The 17,500-nt window shown below is 47.8% G+C and overlaps 1 protein-coding gene across 2 annotated transcripts in view; it reads left to right on the forward strand.

The window, feature by feature from the left end:
• The window catches only part of arhgef10la (Rho guanine nucleotide exchange factor (GEF) 10-like a), a 192,596-nt gene that overhangs the window by 62,245 nt on the left and 112,851 nt on the right, over nucleotides 1-17,500 (forward strand). For both annotated transcript variants that reach the window (XM_066670557.1, XM_066670558.1), the window contains 2 exons: nucleotides 11,535-11,680; nucleotides 12,455-12,627. In XM_066670557.1, the coding sequence (XP_066526654.1) occupies nucleotides 11,535-11,680; nucleotides 12,455-12,627 (319 nt within the window). The remainder of the gene's footprint in view (nucleotides 1-11,534; nucleotides 11,681-12,454; nucleotides 12,628-17,500) is intronic.

Consider the following 17,500-nt stretch of genomic DNA (forward strand, 5'->3'; position numbering starts at 1 on the left):
AGACTCTCTCTCTCTCTCTCTCTCTCTCTCTCCCACTCCCTGACCCACTGCTGACACAGGAGTTCAGTTGTGCACAGACAGCTTGTATAATCTCCATAGACAAGCACTGCCAAAACAATGGGAAGCTCTGGACGAGCCACATATGAGCCTTAGGCAAAGGTGGCGTGATACACCTTAACAATATTGAAACCTTAAATATCCACAGATATTTGTATTTTCTTTTATAGCATTTACATTGTACCCAGGGGTAGATGTACTCTGGTGTATGTGTACTCTGGGGTGGGTGTACTCTGGGCTCTGGGGTAGATGTACTCTGGGGTGGGTGTAAACTGGGGTAGATGTACTCTGGGCTCTGGGGTAGATGTACACTGGGGTAGATGTACTCTGGGGTGGGTGTAAACTGGGCTAGGTGTACTCTGGGCTCTGGGGTAGATGTACTCTGGGGTGGGTGTAAACTGTGGTAGATGTACTCTGGGCTCTGGGGTAGTTGTACTCTTGGGTAGATGTACTCTGGTGTATGTGTACTCTGGGGTAGATGTACTCTGGTGTATGTGTACTCTGGGGTAGATGTACTCTGGGGTGGGTGTAAACTGGGGTAGGTGTACTCTGGGCTCTGGGGTAGATGTACTCTGGGGTAGGTGTAAACTGGGGTAGATGTACTCTGGGCTCTGGGTTAGATGTACTCTGGGGTAGATGTACTCTGGTGTATGTGTACTCTGGGGTAGATGTTCTCTGGTGTATGTATACTCTGGGGTAGATGTACTCTGGGGTGGGTGTAAACTGGGGTAGGAGTACTCTGGGCTCTGGGGTTGATGTACTCTGGGGTAGATGTACTCTGGTGTATGTGTACTCTGGGGTAGATGTTCTCTGGTGTATGTGTACTCTGGGGTGGGTGTAAACTGGGGTAGATGTACTCTGGTGTAGATGTACTCTGGTGTATGTGTACTCTGGGGTAGATGTACTCTGGGGTGGGTGTAAACTGTGGTAGGTGTACTCTGGGCTCTGGGGTTGATGTACTCTGGGGTGGGTGTAAACTGGGGTAGATGTACTCTGGGCTCTGGGGTGGGTGTAAACTGGGGTAGATGTACTCTGGGCTCTGGGGTAGGTGTACTCTGGGCTCTTGGGTAGGTGTAAACTGGGGTAGATGTACTCTGGGGTAGGTGTACACTTGGGTAGATGTACTGTGGGGTAGGTGTACTCTGGGGTAGATGTACTCTGGGGTAGATGTACTCTGGTATATGTGTACTCTGGGGTAGATGTACCCTGGGGTAGGTCTACTCTGGGCTCTGGGGTAGGTGTAAACTGGGGTAGATGTACACTTGGTTAGATGTACTGTGGGGTAGGTGTACTCTGGGATCGATGTACTCTGGGGTAGATGTACCCTGGGGTGGGTGTACACTGGGGTAGGTGTCCTCTGGGCTCTGGGGTAGATGTACTCTGGGGTGGGTGTAAACTGGGGTAGATGTACTCAGGGGTGGGTGTAAACTAGGGTAGATGTACTCTGGGCTCTGGTGTAGATGTACTCTTGGGTAGATGTACTCTTGTGTATATGTACTCTGGGGTAGATGTACTCTGGTGTATGTGTACTCTGGGGTAGATGTACTCTGGGGTGGGTGTAAACTGGGATAGGTGTACTCTGGGCTCTGGGGTGGATGTAAACTGGGGTGGATGTACTCTGGGGTAGATGTACTCTGGTGTATGTGTACTCTGGGGTAGATGTACTCTGGGGTGGGTGTAAACTGGGGTAGGTGTACTCTGGGCTCTGGGGTGGGTGTAAACTGGGGTAGATGTACTCTGGGCTCTGGGGTAGATGTACTCTGGTGTATGTGTACTCTGGGGTAGATGTTCTCTGGTGTATGTGTATTCTGGGGTAGATGTACTCTGGGGTGGGTGTAAACTGGGGTAGGTGTACTCTGGGGTAGATGTACTCTGGGGTGGGTGTAAACTGGGGTAGATGTACTCTGGGCTCTGGGGTAGATGTACTCTGGTGTATGTGTACTCTGGGGTAGATGTTCTCTGGTGTATGTGTACTCTGAGGTAGATGTACTCTGGGGTGGGTGTAAACTGGGGTAGGTGTACTCTGGGCTCTGGGGTGGGTGTAAACTGGGGTAGATGTACTCTGGGCTCTGGGGTGGGTGTAAACTGGAGTAGATGTACTCTGGGCTCTGGGGTGGGTGTAAACTGGGGTAGGTGTACTCTGGGCTCTGGGGTAGGTGTAAACTGGGGTAGATGTACTCTTGGGTAGATTTACACTTGGGTAGATGTACTTTGGGGTAGATGTACACTTGGGTAGATGTACTGTGGGGTAGGTGTACTCTGGGGTAGATGTACCCTGGGGTGGGTGTAAACTGGGGTAGGTGTAAACTGGGGTAGATATACACTTGGGTAGATGTACTCAGGGGTAGATGTACTCAGGGGTAGATGTACACTTGGGTAGATGTACTGTGGGGTAGTTGTACTCTGGGATAGATGTACTCTGGGGTAGATGTACCCTGGGGTGGGTGTAAACTGGGGTAGGTCTACTCTGGGCTTTGGGGTAGGTGTAAACTCGGGTAGATGTACTCTGGGCTAGATGTACACTGGGGTAGATGTACTCTAAGGTAGGTGCACTCTGGAGTAGGTGTAAACTGGGGTAGATGTACTCTGAGGTATGTGTACTCTGGGGTATATATATGCTTGGGTAGATGTACTCAGGGGTAGATATACTCAGGGGTAGATGTACTCTGGGGTAGATGGACACTTGGATAGATGCACTCTGGGGTATGTGTACTCTGGGGTAGATGTACTCTGGGGTAAATGTACTCAGGGGTAGATGTAGTCTAGGATTTGTAATTTGTGGTACTGCAGGGTAGATGACATTTGAGATACATGCACCTCGAGCAGATGTAAACAGGGATATAGTCTGGGGTAGATGTCTGGGGTAGATACTCTGGGGTACTCTAAGCCAGTGCAAATTTACACGTCAGACCCCAGGGGGCGCTCTAACTTTGAGGATTCGAGACTCCTGAGCTGACCGTCTGACTGACTTGAGTGTCTAATTTTTCAATGCATTTCAAACAAAGGTCGAGCGGTGTTCCCTATTCCCCGCAGAGCCAGCAACTCATTTTGTCTGATGTGATGTTGTGCCGCGGCTAGAGAAGGAAAACAGATGCATTATTTATAGCAGCGCAGTCTTTTGAATGATCAAGCGCAGCCACACTGTGTTTGTTTGAAGTGTGCGGCTCGCTGTCCTCTCGCTGCTTTAAGCTTTATTGGTACAATGCAAGGAGGCCGGGTGGCATTGGCTGCCTGATCAGAAAAATAAACCAGATCATGACCTCTTTATTCAGGCTCAGGTTCAAAGCTGTCTGTTTACTTTATGATCCATGATATGTGTGCTTCAGTTCTGATTAAGTCTATTTCAAATACTCTGCAATATTTCAAACCTTGCTAGAAATATCTATATTTTAAAGCATTTTTTAAATCAGTTTCATGTATTGTGTAAACACAGTTGTTAGATCCAGTTCTGTTCTGTTCCTTTTAAATTTGATTCATTCTTTCAGTCATTCATGCATTGTCTGGAAGCGCTTATCCAGTTCAGGGTTGCGGTGGGTCAGGAATCATTGGGCACAAGGCAGGATCACAACCTGGGGGTGGGGGGGGTGCCAGTCTTTCACAGGGTGACCCATTCACTCACATTCACTCATACACTTAAAAATATGGATGCCAATCCACCTACCAACGTGTGTTTTTGGATCGTGGGAGGAAATTGGAGCACCCGGAAAAAAACCGCACAGACACAGGGAGAACACACCAAACTCCTCACAGACAGTCACCCGGAGGAAACCCATGCAGACAAAGGGAGAACACACCAAACTCCTCACAGACAGTCACCCGGAGGAAACCCACGCAGAAACAGGGAGAACACACCACACTCCTCACAGACAGTCACCCGGAGGAAACCCACGCAGAAACAGGGAGAACACACCACACTCCTCACAGACAGTCACCCGGAGGAAACCCATGCGGAGACAGGGAGAACACACCAAATTCCTCACAGACAGTCACCTGGAGGAAACCCACGCAGACAAAGGGAGAACACACCAAACTCCTCACAGACAGTCACCCGGAGGAAACCCACGCAGACACAGAGTGAACACACCACATTCCTCACAGACAGTCACCCAGAGGAAACCCACTCAGACACAGGGAGAACACACCACACTCCTCACAGACAGTCACCCAGAGCAGGACTCAAACCCACAACCTCCAGGTCCCTGGAGCTGTGTGACTGCAACACTACCTGCGACACTACTTAATATGTTAATTAAATAAATATGTAAATAAAAGGATAATTGTCATTTTTAATATTAAACACACACAAAAAGTGATTAAATGTATTCCTACACTTAATGATTTTAACTGTATTTAACAGGTGACTCCACTATTGTATTGTCTCAAATTGTTCTTTATTTGCTCACTTCTACCCTGAACCCACTGTGATTGCACAAAGATGTGGGCAAATATCACTAAAATATTCATCTTCACCTTTCGCTTTTCATCAAAGCAGTCCTAATGAAACGTCCCTAAGACACTGGGAGAACACACCACACTCCTCACAGACAGTCACCCAGAGGAAACCCACACAGACACAGAGAAAACACACCACACTCCTCACAGAGAGTCACCCGGAGGAAACCCACGCAGACACAGGGAGAACACACCACACTCCTCACAGACAGTCACCCAGAGGAAACCCACGCAGACACAGAGAAAACACACCACACTCCTCACAGAGAGTCACCCGGAGGAAACCCACGCAGACAAAGTGAGAACACACCACACTCCTCACAGACAGTCACCCAGAGGAAACCCACTCAGACACAGGGAGAACACACCACACTCCTCACAGACAGTCACCCGGAGGAAACCTACGCAGACACAGAGAGAACGCACCACACTCTTCACAGACAGTCACCCGGAGGAAACCCACGCAGACACAGAGTGAACACACCACACTCCTCACAGACAGTCACCCGGAGGAAACCCATGAAGACACTGGGAGAACACACCACACTCCTCACAGACAGTCACCCAGAGGAAACCCACTCAGACACAGAGTGAACACACCACACTCCTCACAGACAGTCACCCGGAGGAAACCCACTCAGACACAGGGAGAACACACCACACTCCTCACAGACAGTCACCCGGAGGAAACCTACGCAGACACAGAGAGAACGGACCACACTCTTCACAGACAGTCACCCGGAGGAAACCCACACAGACACAGAGTGAACACACCACACTCTTCACAGACAGTCACCCGGAGGAAACCCACGCAGACACAGAGTGAACACACCACACTCTTCACAGACAGTCACCCGGAGGAAACCCACGCAGACACAGAGTGAACACACCACACTCCTCACAGACAGTCACCCGGAGGAAACCCACGAAGACACTGGGAGAACACACCACATTCCTCACAGACAGTCACCCAGAAGAAACCCACTCAGACACAGGGAGAACACACCACACTCCTCACAGAGAGTCACCCGGAGGAAACCCACACAGACAAAGTGAGAACACACCACACTCCTCACAGACAGTCACCCAGAGGAAACCCACTCAGACACAGGGAGAACACACCACACTCCTCACAGACAGTCACCCAGAGGAAACCTACGCAGACACAGGGAGAACGCACCACACTCTTCACAGACAGTCACCCGGAGGAAACCCACTCAGACACAGAGTGAACACACCACACTCCTCACAGACAGTCACCCGGAGGAAACCCACGAAGACACTGGGAGAACACACCACACTCCTCACAGACAGTCACCCAGAGGAAACCCACTCAGACACAGGGAGAACACACCACACTCCTCAGAGACAGTCACCCGGAGGAAACCCACACAGACACAGAGTGAACACACCACACTCCTCACAGACAGTCACCCGGAGGAAACCCACGCAGACACAGTGAGAACACACCACACTCCTCACAGACAGTCACCCAGAGGAAACCCACTCAGACACAGGGAGAACACACCACACTCCTTACAGAAAGTCACCCAGAGGAAACCCACGCAGACAAAGTGAGAACACACCACACTCCTCACAGACAGTCACCCGGAGGAAACCTACGCAGACACAGAGAGAACGCACCAAACTCTTCACAGACAGTCACCCGGAGGAAACCCACGCAGACACAGAGTGAACACACCACACTCCTCACAGACAGTCACCCAGAGGAAACCCAGGCAGACACAGAGTGAACACACCACACTCCTCACAGACAGTCACCCGGAGGAAACCCACGAAGACACTGGGAGAACACACCACACTCCTCACAGACAGTCACCCAGAGGAAACCCACTCAGACACAGGGAGAACACACCACACTCCTCACAGACAGTCACCCGGAGGAAACCCACACAGACACAGAGAAAACACACCACACTCCTCACAGACAGTCACCCGGAGGAAACCCACGCAGACACAGTGAGAACACACCACACTCCTCACAGACAGTCACCCAGAGGAAACCCACGAAGACACAGAGAGAACGCACCACACTCTTCACAGACAGTCACCCGGAGGAAACCCACGCAGACACAGAGTGAACACACCACACTCTTCACAGACAGTCACCCGGAGGAAACCCACGCAGACACAGAGAGAACGTACCACACTCTTCACAGACAGTCACCCGGAGGAAACCCACGAAGACACTGGGAGAACACACCACACTCCTCACAGACAGTCACCCAGAGGAAACCCACTCAGACACAGGGAGAACACACCACACTCCTCACAGACAGTCACCCAGAGGAAACCCACGCAGACACAGAGAAAACACACCACACTCCTCACAGAGAGTCACCCGGAGGAAACCCACGCAGACAAAGTGAGAACACACCACACTCCTCACAGACAGTCACCCGGAGGAAACCTACACAGACACAGAGAGAACGCACCAAACTCTTCACAGACAGTCACCCGGAGGAAACCCACGCAGACACAGAGTGAACACACCACACTCCTCACAGACAGTCACCCAGAGGAAACCCAGGCAGACACAGAGTGAACACACCACACTCCTCACAGACAGTCACCCGGAGGAATCCCACGAAGACACTGGGAGAACACACCACACTCCTCACAGACAGTCACCCAGAGGAAACCCACTCAGACACAGGGAGAACACACCACACTCCTCACAGACAGTCACCCGGAGGAAACCCACACAGACACAGAGAAAACACACCACACTCCTCACAGACAGTCAACCGGAGGAAACCCACGCAGACACAGTGAGAACACACCACACTCCTCACAGACAGTCACCCAGAGGAAACCTACTCAGACACAGAGAGAACGCACCACACTCTTCACAGACAGTCACCCGGAGGAAACCCACGCAGTCACAGAGTGAACACACCACACTCCTCACAGACAGTCACCCGGAGGAATCCCACGAAGACACTGGGAGAACACACCACACTCCTCACAGACAGTCACCCAGAGGAAACCCACTCAGACACAGGGAGAACACACCACACTCCTCACAGACAGTCACCCGGAGGAAACCCACACAGACACAGAGAAAACACACCACACTCCTCACAGACAGTCAACTGGAGGAAACCCACGCAGACACAGTGAGAACACACCACACTCCTCACAGACAGTGACCCAGAGGAAACCTACTCAGACACAGAGAGAACGCACCACACTCTTCACAGACAGTCACCCGGAGGAAACCCATGCAGTCACAGAGTGAACACACCACACTCTTCACAGACAGTCACCCGGAGGAAACCCACGCACACACAGAGAGACCGCACCACACTCTTCACAGGCAGTCACCCGGAGGAAACCCACGAAGACACTGGGAGAACACACCACACTCCTCACAGACAGTCACCCAGAGGAAACCCCCTCAGACACAGGGAGAACACACCACACTCCTCACAGACAGTCACCCAGAGGAAACCCACGCAGACACAGAGTGAACACACCACACTCCTCACAGACAGTCACCCGGAGGAAACCCACACAGACACAGAGAAAACACACCACACTCCTCACAGACAGTCACCCAGAGGAAACCTACTCAGACACAGAGAGAACGCACCACACTCTTCACAGACAGTCACCCGGAGGAAACCCACGCAGTCACAGAGTGAACACACCACACTCTTCACAGACAGTCACCCGGAGCGGGACTCAAACCCACAACCTCCAGGTCCCTGGAGCTGTGTGACTGCGACACTACCTGCTGTGTCCGTAGATGGAAGTGTGTGAGTGAATGTGTGAGTGTGTGTCACCCTGTGAAGGACTGGCGCCCCCTCCAGCATGTGTTCACTCTTTGCACCAAGTGATTCAGGGTAGGCTCCGGATCCACCGCGACTCTGAATTAGATAAGCGCTTACCGACAATCAATGTTGTTGATAGGTTTTGTTTGTTTTTGTTCAATTTGGTTGGATTCAATTCTTTTGTTTGATTCCATTTCAGTTGAAATTAATTCAGTTCAATTCAATTAAATCATTTCATTTGTAGTTTGTTAAATAAATAAATAAATAACCATTTCATTCAAAAAGAGATTTTTAAGAGACATATGAAAAATCAATTAATGTGTGGAGCCTACCAACCCTCACCCTGTGAAACAAGAGCACCCACTCACTTTTTTTTTTTCATGGGGTAACACAAGTGGCTCCGAATTTGCTTCTTGTCTACAGTGCAGTGACGTCACAATAGTCCCGCCTCCTCGTCTGAGTCTCACCAATCACAGCTCTGTACTTGTGTTAATGTGAGAGCGCAAAGACAATGTTAAATGGAGCACAACACAACAAAAACAAGAGAAATAAAAGCCCTGATTAAATATGGAGAAAATGGAGAGCGGAGAAGAAAGAGAACAGAGTGAAAATGGCTAAAACTCCAAGCCTCTGCTCCTTGCTCCTTGCTCCTGGGCCCTCGTACTAAAGTGAACCGTGGCTCGTTTTCCTTTAAAGGGACGGTTTGTTCTGAACAGGGCTGTTTAGACAGGGGAGGACACTGCTGTTGGACACTTTTTTGTGATTATTTTGAGAAAAAGGACCACACCATTGTGGTAAGATGTGGAATAGATTTGGATTATTGCAGCAGAAAACACCAGGTAGTTGCACAGACGCCAGTCCAGCGCATGAAAACACACTCTCGCTGAACTGAGGGAGCGTGGAATAAACAGTTTGGGAGAGAAGCGAAAGCACATATGCGAATCCATCATGTTTGTGAATATATACTGCAGCTTTATGCTTTATCGTGTCCTTCTGTTTTTATTGTGGTTAGAACTGTCACTGGAGGCTTAGAGCTCTTCCAGCATGGCAGCTCAGACGGTGAGATTCCTGCAGAATAAAATTTCCATGCCGTCTGTAAAGAAATGATCATATCCCATAAAAACTGGGACAGAAAAATAGTAGGGAAAGCTGCGGTGCTGACAGGTTTGGTCTCAGCCCTTCCCTTAATTCTCAGGAACCTCGGAAATGACAGGGGCGAAAAGAATATGGACATTTTTAATAAATGGGCTTGGCCCCACTCATTTCTCTGGGTTACAGTGAAGAGAATCCCAGTTTTCCAGCCGGTCTGTTTGCCAAATTGCTACTTAGATAGACTTCCCCTTGTTGTTTTGAACAGGGCCTTCACTAGAGATTAATGATTAGGGCGCTAAGCTTTAACCAGAGGGGTCTGGGGTAATTGCCTCATTGCAGCAAATTTCTTTGACGAGGTACAGATTAAGCAAAGCCACAGGGAGCTAAAATGACATTAGTTCTATCTAAAGCTGAGCTGTAGTTCCCAGTGTTTCAGCTCTGACCTGCTGCTCTCAGTGCCGCTGTGAAATAAGCTGCTGTAGGAGGGACTGTGACTCCATTGGCTGTAGAAATGAATGATGGACAGATAACTGTGGCTGCTGATTGGCTGAATAAAGGCGACGACCAATGAAAAGCGTGTTCTCTGTTTTGGAGCCGTGGAGAATCTGCCCCTAGCTCCGGTCTAAAACAGGTCTAATTACATCCATGGTTTTGAAGTTTTGAACAATGGGGCTAACCTCTAAGATCAAGTGATCACTATTGTTTGATCTTTACCTTTGTTGTTTGCTTTCTTTTGCACAGCACTGTGGTCTGAACCCAGATCAGTCTTATTAACCCGCCTCTTCCAAACACAAATCAGTGCTTTACTGTTGCACTGACGTATCCGTATAACTCACATTGCCTTACTTTATTCAGGTGTGGCCTCGCTGCTTTTTTAATCTGCGTAGGTAGTGAAGTGCAGTACAGGTAGATCAGTGTTGCGTTACTGCTTTAATAAACTGCCTTTCAAAACCTTTCTTCATATCTGTCCTAAATATACTGTCTATCCATTTCCCTCTGCAACTCCAAACTCTTCGGGGGTTGGGGGTGGGAAGATTTGTCATGAAGCATTCGTTGGCCCTGAGAGCTATTCCAAACCTGATTAGAGCATAGCACACAGCGTACAGTACTGTGCACAAGTCTTAGATGATGATTATTATAAATGAACAGTACACGATGTAATAGAGTGAAGTATTTATTATCTTCAGTAAAACTATTGGATGATAACCTCAGATAATATTGGGATGGCATTAGGAGAGATTTGGAAAGGGTTAAACCAACACATTCACACACAGAAAGTCACACTGTAAAAAATTTTTACAGTGAAATACTGTCAGCAGAGTTCCCAGCCATTTACCGTATTTGTACAAGAACACTACTGTATTTCAAATTTACAGCATATTACTGTAATTGAATAATACAATACTTTACCATAAATACTCTGATTTACACTAAAATACTGTAGCAGACTCGCTGTAAATTTACAGCAATTTTTTACAGTGCACCACTTACTGTAACAATGGCATTTGTTTTTAATTTTTATTTTAATATTAATTAGTTATTCATTACTTTATCATAATTTATTATTATTTTTTTTTCTTTTTCAGTACAACTCTTACAATTCAAATAGCTGTTTAATCTTGTTTTATTAGGTGCATAGATGTTTGGCACTGTATTGCACTGTATTGTACATATAGCTACATAGTATTTGTAGTATGACAGCCATAATCAGACAATCAGATATTACAATGTAAACTACATAATTACTAATAATTAATAATTGAGCATACATGCCATCATTATAATTATATTGACCAGTTTTCCCGTCTTAAAGTTAAACTCTAAAATATAGTCTTTGAAAGCTTGCTATGGTTATTTTGAGACATACAAACGCTGGCCATTAAATGCCACTTCATAAGACAGCTCAACACGCTTGGAGGAGGACACTAACTGCTCAATTCTGATAAATCAGCAAATGCTGGTTAGTATTGTGTTGAGTACTGGGGGCCAGCCCGATTAAAGATGAGACATAACCAGACCAGTAGTGGGCAATGATCAGACAGTGTAATGCATGAAATTAAAAAAGGGATGCTCTAGAGCTGAGCAGCTATTCTTTAGCGTGCTATAGCATCAATATCCGTCCTGCTCTTTCCTCAGGTACTGAACTCCGACCAGAGCTCTTTGGTGCTGTGTGAGACCCTGATTGAGACGGTCTACGGCGAGCGAGGCCAGGTCCTGAAGTCCAAGGAGCGCAAAGCGTTCCTGTTCAGCGACATGCTAATCTGCGCCAACATCAACGTCAAGTGAGTATCCCGACCAAGGACGGTCCACTAACCTCTCCGTTGTCCATCCCCGTCTCCCTGAGGCCGGCTTGAGCGATGGCGGCTCATCAGCAGCTCTATATGTGGCCCGAACCCTCCCGAAACATTAGCCCCGGAGCAGAGGGGTTAGCCATAATGGCGAAGACGCTGGGCTAAATTGCGCTGAGTCAAATGGGTCTTCATTAGGCTGAGGGTTTAGCTACTGAGGCAAGGATTATGTCCATAGATCATTGGCATAAAAGGTCCTTCCGTCCTCCTCAAATAGATTATCTATGACAGCCTCATTGATCACATCTATCTGGAGCAGAAAGGTAAACAGCGAGGAGTTTTCTACCCACCTCTCGCGGTTGGCCAGAAGCTTGTGTTGATGCCTGCTCTTTCATCTTCACAATGATCATTGTTCAGTATCTTCTTAGGAGCACCACTCCTCTGACGTTGACTTTGCTCACCCTTTCCGAACGTTTTCTGACAAAGCGATCACAACATCGATTGCGCGTCCTCGCGGGAATGAATGAATAGTAATGGGGCCTCCGAAACAGCCGGGAGGTGTCACTCTCCCTTCTTCATGTCCGCGGCTGATTAGACGCATTGCAATTGCAGCCCCTCGTTCCTTTGGTGACAACTCAAAGACTGGTCTTTACTCTGTACTGACAGACTCCTGTGATGTTCAGAGAGGGACTTTTTTGTGAATATGGTGATGGTGGGGCTGCGTGGGGAGTTCTGAATTTGGAATGTATTCGCTATTTCTGCCACCAGGGGGCCCCCCGACATCAGCAGCCTGGTTCCCGTTGGCCCTAAATACACCATGAAGTGGAGCGCCCCCTTGATGCAGGTGCAGGTAGTGGAGGTCGGACAGGAAGGAGCCCAAAGCAAAGACGTCCCCCTGCAGTCTGGAGGGGTCAAACGTACGGGAACTGCTTCAGCTCCAGGTAACATTCACTGTTCACTTCTTTAACACCCCACTGTCCTCCCTTTTGAAGTGACTTGTTCTGCATACTTTGTTATCCTCCTTTCAGCCTGTTTCTCAATGCTCAGGAACACCACAGAGCAGGTATGAGTACGAGTGGATCAGACACAGCAGTGCTACTGGAGTTTTCAAACCGAGCTGTCCACCAGCCGGACAACAGGATAAAGGTGAACCAACATGGTAGGTGAGTGGGCACAGGGTTTAAAACTCCAGTAGCAGTGCTGTGTCTGATCCACTTGTACCAGCACAACACACACTAACACACCACCACGCCAGTGTCAGAACAGCCCTGAGTGGCAGACCATTGAAACACAGTGTTAAATGAGGCTAACAAAGTGTGTAGGACAGTCTACATCCACATATATGGTCAGTGGAGCTGATAAAATAGACAGTGTGTGTAGAAATATGTACATATATGTTGTTTCTCCCTGACAGGCTGCTGCTGTAATGCAGTCAGCTTTGTTGACTGTGCCAGAGGCTACTCTGCTGCTGTGAGTTATTGTTTGCATAGAAATTCGGTCCTGTTGTTTATTCAAGGGAATGGCTAAAGCACTAGATAAAAAAAAAAACGCTAGACACTTCCTTCCGTTCTGACAGCGCCCCGTAACACATCCCGTTAACGTGCGCCGCTGTGAGCGGACGTCTCCTCCGCATCTCGAATTAATCGAGCATTTTCTGACGAGCCGGGACACCTTTTTACAGCCTCGGTGGATGGGTTTATCTCCTCGCCATGCTACGATAGAGAGAGGAACAACAGAGGATGGCCTGGGCAATCTCATTTCACTCTCTGATAGACCACAGACATATTCAGAGTGTGGTCATCAATCTGCGAAGATTATCCACCCACCCCCCTCCCCTAAGCCTCCACACGTCCCAATTAGAAAAAGCAGGAGTGGAGATTGGATCAGAGCTGAGACCCTCACACCTAAAAAATGACTGTGCTTGACAGAGAGAGAGGAGGTGAATTGAGTTGAAAAAAGACAGAGGAAGCAGGTGAGGATGGAAATAGACCACATCTGCATACATATAAATGATTTATTATTTCGTATTCATTTTTGAAACATTAACATTTGCATAAACATCAAGGAACTTCTATGACGGAGGTGGGGTAGAGGTTACAGGAGCTGTCCAGTGCTGAAACTCAGCTCTACAACATAGGTTATATAACAATCATACCTAATGGCTTGTTAGTGTCACATGGTCTGATAAAATCTTAACAACAGAACACACCGATGACCCAAAACATTAGGACCGTGAATATTCTAATGTGTGTGCTACCACATATCTAGCTCCTGAAGAGTTTGGAAACAGGGAAACAAGGTTTCCCTCTGCGAGGGTAAGCTAACCACCTGGCCCTTAAGCGAGGGGACACCTCACAATCTGCAGAAACTAAACAAACACACACACACACATCTAATGAGGCATCTTTTAATTCTCCAAAGATGGAATAAAAACTAATTTTGCTCATTTGGCAGAGTATTAGCCTTCGCAGGGAATCTTTGATTCTGAGTTTTGGAATTCCTCAGGGCTGGATTTTTGGTAACGCAAACACTGGCTCTCGCATGACAGGGCTAGGCTTGGATCATAACGTTTTGGGGCATTGGTTTGTTACCTTTTAAAAAAAACTTCAGGCGATGTGAAACTAACAAGCCATGAAGTATGATAAGCCATAATAATGATAGCTTACAGTTGAGATTCAGCACTGGACAGCTCCTTTAAACTTTCCCCCTCAATTTCTGAATGTAAGCGATTGTCCAATTCAGGGTCGTGGTGAGTCCGGAGCCTACCCGGAATCACTGGGTGCAAGGCAGCAACACACCCTGGAGGGGGCACCAGTCCTTCACAGGGCAACACACAGACACACACACACACACACACACACACACACACACCCCTACGGACACTTTGCGGACCGTGGGAGGAAACCGGAGCATCCGGAGGAAACCCACGCAGACACAGGGAGAACACAACAATAACTGTATATTATTTTTTCTTCAATAACCAATATGAAACAATGTTATACGTTATGACAACATTGCACAGTCTGATCCAGTGTGAATATACAGCAGCCTGCTTGGTGTGCATTGTTTACTATGTTTCGGTGCTCAATCTTTCTCTCTATCATCCCCTTCTCTGTCCTTCTTTCTCTGTTATCCCTCTCTCCCTGAGCTCAGTGACCTGTTTGGCTTAACCACACACACACACACACACACACACACACACACACACACACACACACAGATTCTCTGTGTTATGTAACACTAAGACGTCACTCTACCCTTGGTATCCCATGCCCCAGCCTTGCTCCACACTGGGTCCCTTCTGTACCTATTTATAGAAACACACACTCTCACTCATCTGTGTTAGTTTTTATACATTGTGAGGACAACGTGTCCTTTACGTCCAGAATGTAATATACACTTTATATGCAGGTAATAATTTACAGGTATCAAACAACCAGGCACGCTGATATAGACTGCTTTGCCCCAGTTTGGGGTGGCTTTGCTGCCTTGTCACTCACTCTTCACTGGTGCTTGATGTGGACCATCTCAAAGAATTGTATTCTACTTTCTAAAATTCTAAAATGAAGCATGCACAGCACTGTACAAAGCTTGAACTGGTTTGTTGATACTCTAGGGGACTCGGATCTGTAACGGAGAGTAATGTGTTTGTCCCATTAACATACAAAAACAAACATGCACACACACTCTGCCCTGTCGTCACAGATTTCTTCTCCCATGATGTCACTCGTTGGGGTGCACGGCCCAAATCATATCCCACGCTCCCCCTGCTCACCTCAGAATGGGCTCATTTTTCATCTCCTGCAGGCCCCACTGCTCTAATTTATTGATGGAATAGGCCGGCCTTCCAGGAGGCTCGGGGCTCGGCGTGCGGGATAGAGATGTAGAACTCTCCAGGCTCTTCTGCTCTCTCTCTCTCTCTCTCTCTCTCTCTCTCTCTCTCTCTCTCTCTCTCTCTCTCTCTCTCTCTCAATAGTCCCCTCCATTATCACTGGGCATAGTTTCAAATTACACTCACTGTCCACTCAGAAACCCCTTCTCTGTAATTCGTCTCACAGGGCACTTGAGATATACCTGCTTGCTACAGTGAAACAGCCATGACTTTCACAGTAGATGTCAGAACAATGTTGTGAGGATTGGCGTTCAGCTGAAACAGCAGTAGTGAGGTCTTCAGCTCATTTCAGATTCATGGGAGGCCAGAGTGGATTTACGGTTATTGATTAAATTAAGTTATGGCATGTGTATGGTTGGCGATGCAGAGTGTAGTGTCCACACCAAACCGGTGGAGTATGCATTAACGGTGCCAGTGGGGCTAGGTCTGGATATGTCTGTAAAAAGAGCTTGGAATGGGGTGGGTCCAGAAGTGTCATGGGTTCAGTTCAGGAGTTTAATGGGGTTTAATAGGAGGTGCCCATCTGAAGACCCCTGAGAAGACTTGGTGCTGTTGGGGTTAGGGTTAGGGTCATGATGACAGAGTTTGTGTGAAGTTGTCCGGTCAGTGCAGGTACCTTTTGGGTTCAGGACCATGCCGCAGTCATAATCAGGACAGACAATGTGAGGGAGAATTACTGGATGTGAATGAGTGGAGGAAATGCAAACTGGGCTTAGGGCTTTGGCCGCTGTGTTGTGTGTTGGGTAACGGGGCACATTTGGACAGAGCTCACTCTTTGGCTGCAAGCATGTTGCCTTTGGACTCTTGTGTTGGACCTGTACGGGTCTCACTTGGCTGGGCCTTGTGTCTGTGTGTGTGTGTGTGTGTGTGTGTGTGTGTGTGAGAGAGAGAGAGAGAGAGAGAGAGAGAGAGAGAGAGAGAGAGATTGTGAATGTGTGTGTGTGTGTGTGTGTGTGTGTGTGTATGGCTGGAGCAGGGAGATTACCGTGTCGGGGTGTGAAAACCCAATCCCAGCACACCAACTGGATTAGACTGGATTACAACGCAGCACATTCACCTCTGGGGCCGCAGCCAGGACACTGAGTCTAGGGCCTAACACACACACACACACATACACACAGATTAGGGATTCGAGAGTTGTACTTCACTCTGGTGTTGACTGACATTTACTTACTCTTCACTGACTCTACTTTTGACACTGACTCATGAATCAAATTAAATGGATCACTCTGAGATAAATAAATAAATAAATAAATAGAACCGATTAAACCTGGACTCCCACCTTTTTAGATTTGAACTTCAGATACTCAAGAAATGACTTGGACTCAAGATTTTGTTTGTATTCGGACCCCAGAGCGTTGAACTTGTACTGAACCTCGATTTAGATTTGAATCGCACAGAAAATGTCTGAAATGTTCACCTTTTATTCACTGTATAGTGCACTATTTTTGGGGTTGAGTCATTTTGTAGTGGTGTCCAAAAACATAGAGGACAATTTTCAGTGCATTCAAACAACCCAACAATGCACTGCAATGACTCACACCACAGAAAGTTGATTCATAATCGCACACAAAATCTTGATTCAGAATCAAGAAGCACGCCACAGAAGCAGGAATCAGAATGGCACCACACCACAGAGGCTCCTGCCTCTCAGAATCAAACTGCAGAGACTTGACTCGGAGTCAAACTCCAGAGACTTGACTCAGCCTTTGACTTGTAACTCCACCTGACTTGTGACTCAGACTCAGACCAAACCGCATTCGACTCTGAATCACAACACAGAGACTGGAGTCAGACCATAGAGAGTGAACTTGGACTTGGACTCAGAGTTACACCATGGAGAATGGACACAGACACCCACTGTGGAGACCTGAGACTTGGGTTGGACTTTCGAGAAGCGACGGGTGAAGAGTGAGCACAGC

Source organism: Hoplias malabaricus, chromosome 5 (assembly GCF_029633855.1).
Source record: "Hoplias malabaricus isolate fHopMal1 chromosome 5, fHopMal1.hap1, whole genome shotgun sequence".
In the NCBI taxonomy this organism is placed as follows: Eukaryota; Metazoa; Chordata; class Actinopteri; order Characiformes; family Erythrinidae; genus Hoplias; species Hoplias malabaricus.